Below are 11,626 nucleotides of genomic sequence, written 5' to 3'. Positions count from 1 at the left end.
ATGGATGGATGGATGGATGGATGGATGGCTGGATGGATGGATGGTACGTGTGGGGAGAAAGGCTGGTTGGCTGAGTCATTTAGAAAATGGGATTGGGGAAAAGAACCTTGGATAAAATATACGGATGGATAGAAGGACAATTGGAAAATGAATGGATAAAAAAGTCAGGAAGGCTTGATTAACCCTTCGGAAAAAGGTGATTAGGGGGGAAAAAATCTTGGATGGATTGTGGCAACCAATAATGTAATACCTGCTCATAACGTAATAACTTTGATCATATGTAATAAAGTCAATAACCTAATAACAATCTAAAATTTTGATCAATAACACAGGCTCATCAGGTCCAGATTCTTTGAAAATTACATACTTGCAGCTGGTAGAGTTAAAACACATGCAGTTCTTGGAAATATGTATATATATTTTTTTTGTTAGTTTTTAAATAAAGTTTTATGCAATCATCACTGTATGTGTGTTATTGTTTTGTTTATTCTGAAAAAAATATGGAAAGCCTCTTTGGGGTTTAAATCTGGTGGGCCTTCTGAGCTCTCTGGTGCCCCCTGTATGTTATTCTAAACCACACGCTCTGCACCAAATAAACCCAGGAAAAGAAAAAAAAACAAAAAACATGTGGCAGCGAAAGAAACAGGATGGATATTACATGTTTCTGTAATCAGTAAACTTTAGATCATACATACTTGGGGATCCATCCCACAGCTTTTATCTGCTAGGTTGCAAAAATGTCTGTGATTGAGCCGAAAGACAAACATTCTTATTGTAGTTTCTACTTATTGTAGTTTCTACTTTGTTTTAAAAGTAAAACAAAGACAAAAAAAAAATCTGCAGTCAACTGTACTACAGGCTTACTTTCTCCTGCTGGCAGATTTCTAGCTGGAACCCAGGAGAAACAGTTTCTGCCTTAGTCTTGCTGGGAAAGCTGGCAAAAGTTCAGATTCTCACACCCATATTTAAAGCCTGTTTTGACTAACAAACTGAGGTTCTTCCTCAGTTTGTTTTGACTATTACTGATACTCACAGCAACGTTCAGTGCCTGGTCAAGGTCTTCGATGATGTCAGCCGCGTCTTCCAGTCCCACTGAGAGACGGATCAGTGTGTCACTGATCCCAAGAACGGCCCTCTCTTTCTCTGGCACTGAGGCATGGGTCATGATTGCTCTAAATCCAGACAAGAGACAAGAAACTTCAACATGCGCTGAACACAGAAAAAAAATCCTGATGTACTGAAGGAAAGCAGAACAGTCAATGCAAAAAAAAAAAAAAAAAAAAATCCTAACGTAGGGGTTGATTCTATTTTTGAGCTTTGCTGCCCTCTTGTGGGATTATTTCAAAATGCAGTTTATCTTGCAAAAAGAAAGGTGTAAAATTGTTTCGAAAGCTCTTTTAGGAGTACAGATAGATGATACTTACGGATGTTCTGCTAAGCTTTCATAACCACCCAGGCTCTCTGCGACTGCAAACATCTGAAACCAAACAACAGACATGAAGGAAACAGCAGCAAATATTAAACCGCATAAGGATTTCTGTTTTAGGTTTTACTGATCTCACTGTCGTGTAAAGTCTTTTTATTTTTATTTTTTTTGTTTTTCCACGTTTTAAAGGTTCATTGATTTAGAATAAAGTGCTGGACTTCGATACAACACTTTACTGCAGCTTTTGTTTTTAATAAAATGCTTGATAAATAAAGTAGTAGTAGGAACGATTAATGAAGAAATGCACAAATATTTAACCAGAAACAAGAATTACACTGAGTAATTTCTGCTTAGGTTCGTTGATGTGTGCCGTATGGACACAACTTGCCTTTCTTTCTACCCATCTTTGTGTAAGCAAAATAATAATCAGGTTAAGCTACAACAATAACATAGTAATAATGTGATGCTGCCTAAGGTTGTTTTTGTCTAAACTGGTTCCATTACCAGACATTTCTGAATACCAACCACAACAACAACAACAACAACAAAAAAGACTTAAAACATATTATCTATAAATTACTTTAAGGTTGCTGAGGAAGGTGGTGGCGTGTTCGAGTTTCCCTTTGATATAGAAGGTGATCATCCCTGGACACCCGGTGCATTGTTTCTTCATCAAGTCATACTGTGGGTGGGAGGGCAGGCCTGTGTGGAGAGGAAAAAACATGAAAAACCAGTTGCAAACACCACCTAGTTTCCCTACACAAAGCAACAGGGCTCGTTTTTTAGGCTTTTGTTCAAGATTGTGGCTTGAATAAAAGCTCTAAATTAGTGCAAGGAAGTATGTGAACTCTTGATACTTCTGCTTGAGCAGCTCAAAACAGCAGCTGAGAGAAATGTGTTTTTTTAGACAAGGTTCAGCAAAAAAATGGATACATGCCTGTGTGTCAAAACCTATTCATGCTACTTTTTTTTTTTAAAAGTCTCTTTAAAATGTCTGCATTTTTTAAGACTTTGTAGTTGGTGTTCAGGTATTAATCTTCCAATAGAGATACTTTCAAATTTCCTGTCAGGTTTAAGCATTTTTAACTCAAAAACACGACGGGCCGCTGGATGAATGATTGCCCTAGCACCCAACCACCAGGCTTAGCAAGTTTTCTGGGAGAAACCTTGAACAATACTGTGAGAACAACTGAAAACAGTAAAAGCATAAATGTATGATTCATTTAGGCATAAAGGGAAGGGGTCCTTGAGAAGGGAAAGCTTGGGGTTGTAAATTTTTATCAAGTCTATAGTGGAATAAAACTGAAAAAGAAGGGAAAGGTCACAGACACTGATGGCATGAACATCAGAGGAAACTGGAGCTGAGAATGCTGATTATTTCATTTCATATGGTTAAAGGTTAACACAGTTTATACGAGAACAACAAAGAGTCCGCTTTTTATTATCATGAGCCAGGCTTATGCAGCTGAATCGCACCTTCCTGTACAAAAGCATTAAAGAAAACACATATAAATGTTCCATCACAGCAGATAAATAAAAAAATAATAAAAAAATTCAAATGAATTAACCTCACTTTGACACACTTCTCAAGAGCCGTCTGTTCTTTACATTGTGGTTCTATTCCAGTGAAGAGTAAATTGCTGTGAGCAACTCTAGAAAGTTGGGACGCATGTCTCAACAAATATTAGGTGTGACAAAGAATTCACCTGGGAAAATGACCCGCTCCACCCTGGGATCTGCCTCCAGAAACTTGGCAGCAGCCATGGCGTTTTTAAAGTGCTGCTCCATGCGCAGGTGTAGCGTCTTCAGGCCTCGGTTGCACAGGTAGCAGTCAAAGGGAGACGGCACGCCACCGATGGCTGGTCGCAGGCAGAACATTAATCACAGAGGTTAGAAACAAATCTTCCAAAAAATTTTGATCAGGCAAACAGAACAAAGCCCCAACAATGTGAAAGGTTTAGTTTGGTGAAGGACTTTGGCCTCAGACATTTGTGTTGGTTGTTTGCTGAATGAAAGCAGAACAGGTTCAAGTAGCCACTTCACCAGATGCTAAGTAGGCAGAGAATGACTTCGAAGAAAAAAGAAAATGAGCAGCTGACTTGCAAACTTAATACTTGATCATTTTGATCATTGTAATGGGGTAAAAAGACACATACTACATGCAGACCAAGAATGATTTTAGCACATTTTTTCTTAAAGTATCATTTTGGTTAAATCTATAACAGAACAGTAATCATCTCCTCACCGTTTTGCAGAAACCTCAGTCGTTCATTCAGATCATCGTTGTTTAAAGACACCAGACCCATCACGACGTCACTGTGACCTGCCACATAAACAGAAGCAACAGTTCGTGTTAGAACAGAAAGTAAGACATCACTATGTGCTCCTGCAGCATTGATGTAGCCACGTTGAGTTTACGTACTCATATAATGGGGTTTATTTCAGGGACTTTGAGTTTTCCCAAAATATCTTAATATCTTCAATCAAAATATGTGCATGTTTTTGTATTCTCCCTCCAGTTATTATGAGTCTGACTACATAGAAGGACTCTCACTCATTTTCTTGGTTCACATGCGACCCAAATAAAAAGTATTGATATTTTAAAATGAAATGTCTGTTATTTTTTTCCATTATAAAATAAATAGGATGTTTTATATGCAAAGTGTAGTCTCCCTCCCTATACAGTATATTCTAAATAAACAGTCAAATCACTAGCTCCTTTTCTGTGTGTGTGTGTGTGTGCGTGCGTGCGTGCGTGTGTGTGCTCTTCTTCTGCCTTGTTTGTTTTTGTCAGTTTGCCTAGATAAATTGTAGGAATAGCCCTGACTTTCTGGGAATATTTACCTACAGCAGTGTGCCACCTTTCTCACCACGAGACATAGATATAGTCTTTCTTCATCCACTGAATGTATACTCTCATGAAGAAAACTGAGACTTGGAGGTGTTTGTTCTTTTTCTGCATTAAGTTGTTTTCTCCCTGATTGCACTAATTAAAATCAATTCCATCTATTCGGTCTGATTTTTGTTCTTTTTGGTCCGTTTTGATAAGCTGTTGACATTTATGGAGAAACTATTCTTATAAAAGCTCAAGGTGATTCTTGTTTCTAAATGTTTACTTTTTTCTTTTTTTTTTACTTTGACAATTTTGACATTTTCAGGGTTTGATTGTCAGCTGGTCAAAACATTTAACACATTTAAAATGTTTTCTAACGGAGTACCAATAAAAAGCCTGGACAGTATTTGTAACGCTCTCTTTGACAACATTGAAATCATAATATTGCATTTTTTCCAGAATGTTGGTCATTTACCTCATCGAATGTCTAACCCCACATCAGAAAAAAAAAATGTTTACAACAATGTGCAATAAAATAGATTCAACATTACACGAGGACTCTTTTATAACCTACCATTCATGTATTTGGTGGCGGAGTACATACAGATATCAGCTCCTAAAGCCAAGGGGCGCTAAGGGTGCACAAAACAAACACACAGGTTAATCATTGAATGAGTCACAGGAATTTGATTACAAGGAATCATTACTACCTGGAAATAAGAAGACATGAAGGTGTTGTCAACAACCACTACAATGTCTTTGCTGTGCTCGTGCACCAAGTCAGAGCAGGCCTTGATGTCCACCACCTTCATCATGGGGTTGGTTGGAGTCTCGATCCACACCAGCTACACCGGCAGAGACAAGAACAGGCATTAGTGAAGCACTTAGTCAGGTGGAATAAATAGGAGGTTAAAGTAAATGCTGATTACACAAAGTGCTGACTCACAATGACTGCTCTGAGTTAGCAGTAAAAAAAAAAAGGCATTTACCCCCCAAAAACAGGACAAACAATTGTGACAAAAACAACAAGAACAGTAAGTTCTTCCCTTTCCTTGACCTACTTTTGTGTTGGGCTTCAGAGCAGCTTTCAGCAACTCTGGCTTTGTACAGTCAGCAAAAGTTGTTTCCAGCCCAAATCCAGCTGCGACTCTTTGGAAGTATCGGTTGGTACCTTTACAATAAACAAGGGAACCACCGAACCGTTCAGATTGTTAAAAAAAAAAAAAAATGTAATAAAAAAAGAAGGAAAGCTAATTGTTTGTATTATGGCAGACGATTATAAGAGTAGATGAATATCCCAAAGCTGAATCTCACCTCCGTACACATCGTCCATGCAGACAATCCCGTCTCCTTTCTTCAGCATGTGAGTAATGGTCGCCGTGGCTGCCAGTCCGGAGGCAAAAGCAAGGCCTGTAGAAGAGGAGCAAAGATGGTTACTGAAAACCAAAAAACAACATTTCATTAAAATAGGAAACTCTCAGGGTTTTAAGTAGTCAGTGATCATTATAGTAAACTAAAGTGTTTAAAGTTAAGTGTGAAAATTGCTAGCATTTGCAGTCAATTGATTTTTGCAGTTTCAAATCCTTTTCATGAGATGTGAGAGAAATGACCAGCGTTTTTCTCAGCTGCTGGGAGCAAAGAACAGTATAGTGCTACCCTTCCCCCACCTGTTACTGGACACTGCCAGTCAGGCGGCTAAAAGAAGGCTACTACAGTTTCCCGCATAAAATAAAGACAAATTCTGTTGTTTGGAAATATTTCTACAGAGTATTAAGCAATTAAACCACACCTGTTTGGTCTATTTTGTGCAAATACTTTGACACCAAGGCAAATTTACTGAAGGTTACTATACTCAAAGAATTGACCTTAATGCCATAATTATGCTTTTTAAAAGTCACAAAAATCTTACCATCATCATGTTCCTATGGTTAAAGGTTTGATCAATGAGACCAGAAAAAGTATCAAAGTGAGCAACAGCATTGCAGTAAAGCAAATTTTATGGCTGCTTATACCAATAACTATATATTAAGTGATTTTAAAGCGACCAACAAAAACACAAAAAGCTCACAGAGTTAAACCTTTCCCCTTCGCAATGGTCCGGGTCTGACCAATCAATGGAGAATAAACATCAACTTCAAAAAAAAAAACTTTTATTTCTATGTTTAGAAGTTCACATCTGTTTCCAAGCCTGGCCAAATTCTCCATGAATATTGCCATTTAAAAGTAGTCTAATACAGAATAACGTGCTTTTGCTCATTTAAAATGGTAGAAAATAACTGGTTGATATTCAATTTAATTAGGTTTTACCTCCGTCTTTAGCTATGAAGTTGGCAAAGTTGCCAAACATGCAAGTCTACATAATCAAAAGCAATTTCTTCACTTTATCCTCCTTATCTTCAACTGTGCATGAATAAAGATAAGAATGAAGTGGATACTTTTCTTAGGCCTACAAGAAAGACTAATTCAACTGTTTGGAAATAGCTTAGGATGTGAAAATCCCCAACAGTTATGGTGTTTTAAGACATCAGATAAAACTATAAACTTTCCACATGGTAAGAATGTTCTGAATCTGCTCTGTGATTGCGCTGCTTACAGTGTTTTGCTCCGTCCAGCGCTGCCACGGCCTTTTCCAGACAGTTCCTGGTAGGGTTTCCACTCCGACTGTACTCAAAGCCCTGGGAGGGAAAAAAGAAGTTCACTTGGAATGTTAGTGAACCTGGTTACCACTTCCAGCCCACAGGCTTTCATTACATTCAGTGTTTCTGCAGAAGCTGGGAAAATATATATAGTTAATGGAAGGAACTACAACAGAGGTTATGAAGCTAAATCTGAATATTTCAAACATATTTAGGACAATGGAAAATCAATCAGTGGATGATGCTTCTGTTTACGAAGTTTTATTTGTGCCGTCTACCATCCTTGAGCTTTTCCTTTAATTTATTAAATAGAAAAAAAACTTGAAAAAACCCTAACATGAAAAAACTTTCATGCAATGAAAAATTAAAACTTAAATATTACATTGTAGGTTCGTTCACGTTTCCTGGACAAAAATGTAACGAGGCGACCTTTTCTAGTGTTTTATATTTTCTGCAGCTGTTATGTTGATGTCATGTAAGTAACATAAGGTTTGTGTAGTTCACTGTGAGTGAGAAATACACCTCATCGACTTTATCTACAGCATACTATATGAACTGCTCCCCTATATCTATAAGGCTTTGTTTGGTTTGCACAAAATCATCTACCATTTCAAAGAACGTAGATTAGGTTCTTTGAAAACTAATCTACGTTAGGTACATTAGGTTTCAAAATTAGGCAGGAAAACCTACGGCTAATTTTGATTAACAGAAAGAAAAGATTATAGATTGGTGAGGTAATCTTTTGTAAAAGAGCTAATAAAAAAAAATTAAAAAAAATAGAAAAAGGTGAACTTTTAGTTGGACTTGCAGACTAAATTAGAAGGTGTTTTTATCTGAACATAACTAAGATTTAACTATAATTTATTAATCTCTGCTTACAACATGTTATCTTACGTTCAGTTTTCTCTAATCCGCCTAACTTGCAACATGAAAAACAAGTTTACAAATAACCAGCCATAAATGATTGACAGTAAATAGTTAGCTAGTAAATGTATGCATCTTTGCTGGAAAGGGGAAGTTTAGTAATCAGAACACTGAAGTACTTTTCCATTTTAGCCTTGATTAACAGATTTTACATTTTTTGGGCATTTTGTTTTAACAATACATAACATGTAGTAAGAAGGGGTTGGAACAAGTTAAATCATTAACAAGTTGTTGCACAGGTAGTGTTTAAAGTCTGTCTGTTCAGCTAACTCTTAATCTGTAGGAACATTTCAGTAACGTAGAATATTAGCAAAAATCTATAAAGAGGGTTCTGCCGATCAGTTGTTGGAAACTTAAGTGGAAGGAAACCAGCTGTAGAAAAAGTTGCACATTCCACAGTTTGGTGGAGGTCTATGCTTCTTTCTTTAAGTGCTTCTTTAAGTGCTTTAAGGCACTGAATTTTAAATAGGGTCGAAGCCATTTCAGAAGCTTAATCTTAGCCTGCATCATTTATTCCAACAGCAATTTTGATGTGTATTTGGAATCATCATTGAGTTGTAACACCCAATTGTATCCCAGCTTTATCCATTTCATTTGAGGTGGGGTTGAAGAATTTGTACCCAGTCTTCCTCTATTATTCCACCACTTTGTTTGATGCAGAATTGTCACTTGTACCAAAACAGACCATCAGAATAATGCTGCCATTACCATGCTTTTTGCATAATGTATTTGGCTTCTTTGTGGAAGTAGCCAAATATCCTTATAAACAGGAGTTGGTTTTGAAGCAGGGGGCTCTTTCTGGGTCGCTATCTTAGCTTCTTGTTGATTGTAAACTCGTCCCGGATCTGAATTTTGGCTTTGCAATAGATGTAAGCCACATCACAAAATTTACTAAAAATGAGCGCTTACAACATCACATTGTGTAAGTAATCCGAATATAATAGTTTCGCTTTCTAAATTTAACCACTGAAATATATAAAATGCTGAATTCCATTCATTTTTTTAGATATGCCTACATTTCTCGACCTCTTTAAAAGTACATTATAGGACAATAAATCAATGACTAATAAAATGAGAGTCCACGTAAAACTCATACTGTACTATTACTGAAGTCTTACACAAACATGTTTATTTTTAGCTTATTTTATTTTAGGTATATCCTATGCGTATGTATTACAGCCACTCCCTCTTTTCCTCCCCCCGCCTTAAACAACTGAGTCTTATCCGGCTACTTACAGCGTGGTTCCCCGGTGAGTGCTGTTTGAAGGTGGTAGAGAGGGAAATCGGCGGTACTACAGCCATCGATGACCACTGCTCCGGCTCCTGGCCGATGTGTATGGCATCTGTGGCGAAAGATTTAAAAGCCGTGCGGAAGCCAGCGAACAAATCGCCAGCCTCATGTTTATTTGACTGGGCCATAACCGTGAGCTTCTGATTCACCCGGACACACTGAACTCAAGATGAGTGCGCATTACCGTTTAACGGCAAAAGGGAAATACTATTTTATGGGGCTGTTCCACAAGCTCGTCCTTTGCAGCCAATCAGCGCTCATCAGCATGTAGAGCGAGGCGCTGATTGGCTGTAGCGCCGGGGGCGTCCGGCGTTTGTTACGACAGCACGTTGTTTGCTTTCCTGTCTGTCCTGCCGCTGTGATGCAATGAATCTTGTTTTTGAATCAGGTTAAAAGTTTAGTTGTCTCTTGTGAATAACGAGTTCATTTGAGTTCAGTTCTGTGATTTTACAGCTATGTCATCTCCAGAAAATATTTCAGACCGTAAAAAGGCAAGTTCTTGAAGGAATAAAGGCAGCCCACACCAACAAATCAAAGAAGTTTGTAAACCTTTACGCATGTTTCTCCATAAATTACCATTTTGTGTTTATTTGTAAGCCACTACCATAGCAGCTGTTGACGTTGCTGAAAAGATACGCAGAATTTGGTGGATTGTTCCTTTTCAAGCTTGGGAAAGAGACAGTAACTCGAAGTGCACTTCCCTGTTTGAACCACATGGGGTAGACGTGCACCGTATTGACTTTCACTGATAACAGAAGTCTAGCAGGACTATAGTAGTGTCCTGCGGAAGTGTTCATACTACGTAAATGTTTCCACTTTTTTACGTTACGAGCCCTGGCACCAATTTATTTTATTGCTTTTCAATAAAATAGACCAACAAAACATACTGAGCCATAACAAAGTGCATTGCATTTCCATTTGGTTGTTTAAAAATGGTCAGATTATCGGCATGCATCGTCTACATCTAAGCAGATCGCAGAATGGGTTAAGAACTGTCAAATGCTTTATTAGAAACTGGAGGAAAAATGGGGAACCACTGCTTTCAAAGAACAAATGTAGTCAGATTACTACATTTGGGGAGATGAAATTGGAGAAAGAAAAATACTGTAACGAAATGCAGCATGAACTACATTCATTATTAATAAGGTGGCTAAATTTTGAAAATCCAGCTTCTTGCTGTGAAAAGAAATGTGTCTGGAAAGAATATGTGATCTGATCAAACTGCTGGATCACATCCATAACTGTACCTTAATTTTTTAATGCACAGTTGCATTGTGGGATGTTAATTGGTAGGCAGCAAATGTTTGAATTCACAGCTATGTTTAATAGAGAAAGTAAGCGCATATGCACACACACATTGTGAAGGGAACTCGAGGGATTGGGACTGAACAGCTGTGAAGTCATAAGAAAACAAATCAGAAAGGCTAACTGAAGAAAAAGGCTTCAGTTTGCAGGGGAGCATAAAGATTGGGTTTTGGGGCAATGGAAGACGACCATATGGTTTGATGAGTCCAGATTTACCCTCTTCCAGAGTAATGGTGCATCAGGGTAAGAAAGAAGACGGATGAAGTGTTGCACACATCATACCTAGTGTCCACTGCAGAAGCCTGTGTGGGCAGTACTATGATCTGAGATTGCTAGTTAGTCAGGTTCAGCAAAATCATGATCCCAAAGAATGAGGTCAGCTGACTATCTGTACATTGAGCGACCAGTTTATCCCATCAATGGATTTAAATTCCTTGTTGGTGTGGACATATTCCTGTATGATAATGCTGGGATTCATTGTGCTCAAATTGAAAGAGAGGTTGAGGGAGACACCATTTTCATTCACACAATAAAATATTAGAATGACCTATTTTGGTGATGGCTTTTTTGTTTTGGCCAAGCAGTGGACAAAACATTTTGTTCTATGTGAAATAACTCACTAGTCTCTGTTATTTGTCTAAAAATATAATAAATAAATTAAAATTAATATACACAGTCATAAGGCAACATAAACTAGCCTCAATACAGTTTTTCCTGGTGTAAGTTTCAACTCTTGTGTGTTTGATACCACAACCTGTTTCTTAATCACCATCTCCTAATGTAAACAGATGACCTAAAGAATTTTCAAAAACCTATGTCCATTTGAAGTCAAGAATAGCTTGACTTTTAAGTCAAATTCAAAGTCGTTTGGGATTTACCTAGTCGAGCCTAAAGTCACCAAATTTGTGACTTGAGTCTGACTGGAGTCCATATCATGTATTTCTAGTCAAAATCATTTTTTTTGTGTGTCTCAATTATTATCAATATTTTTTGTTTGTTTGTTTTGATTGGATTTCACTGGTCATACAAGTTCAGTTCTGATTAAAAGCAAATAGGCTGAATTAATATTTTTTTCTCTCCAAAATAGAGAGAAACAAAATAAAATATTGTACTATTTTATTTGTTTTTTTATTTTTGCATTTTTATTTGCAAAGAGCCATAAGTCAGGCAGTGAGGAATTAAACAGCTACAATGAAGGGAAAAATGTAAAT

At 37.4% G+C, this 11,626-nt stretch overlaps 1 protein-coding gene across 1 annotated transcript in view; it reads right to left on the bottom strand.

Annotated features, from left to right (window-relative positions):
- Positions 1-9,319, bottom strand: part of LOC103130688 (cystathionine gamma-lyase) — a 12,001-nt gene extending 2,682 nt beyond the window's left edge. Inside the window, exons 1-11 of the mRNA XM_007542156.2 lie at positions 9,056-9,319; positions 6,853-6,934; positions 5,574-5,669; positions 5,321-5,430; positions 4,970-5,104; positions 4,834-4,891; positions 3,672-3,749; positions 3,133-3,285; positions 2,007-2,128; positions 1,425-1,477; positions 1,034-1,172 (exon numbers count right to left, since the gene is read on the bottom strand). Of these exons, the coding sequence (XP_007542218.1) occupies positions 1,034-1,172; positions 1,425-1,477; positions 2,007-2,128; positions 3,133-3,285; positions 3,672-3,749; positions 4,834-4,891; positions 4,970-5,104; positions 5,321-5,430; positions 5,574-5,669; positions 6,853-6,934; positions 9,056-9,238 (1,209 nt within the window). The 5' untranslated portion in view covers positions 9,239-9,319. The remainder of the gene's footprint in view (positions 1-1,033; positions 1,173-1,424; positions 1,478-2,006; positions 2,129-3,132; positions 3,286-3,671; positions 3,750-4,833; positions 4,892-4,969; positions 5,105-5,320; positions 5,431-5,573; positions 5,670-6,852; positions 6,935-9,055) is intronic.
- Between the last annotated feature and the right edge of the window lie 2,307 nt (positions 9,320-11,626).

Source organism: Poecilia formosa, unplaced genomic scaffold (genome assembly GCF_000485575.1).
Source record: "Poecilia formosa unplaced genomic scaffold, Poecilia_formosa-5.1.2 Scaffold10, whole genome shotgun sequence".
Taxonomy (NCBI): domain Eukaryota; kingdom Metazoa; phylum Chordata; class Actinopteri; order Cyprinodontiformes; family Poeciliidae; genus Poecilia; species Poecilia formosa.
This window is presented reverse-complemented; position numbering and strand designations above follow the sequence as displayed.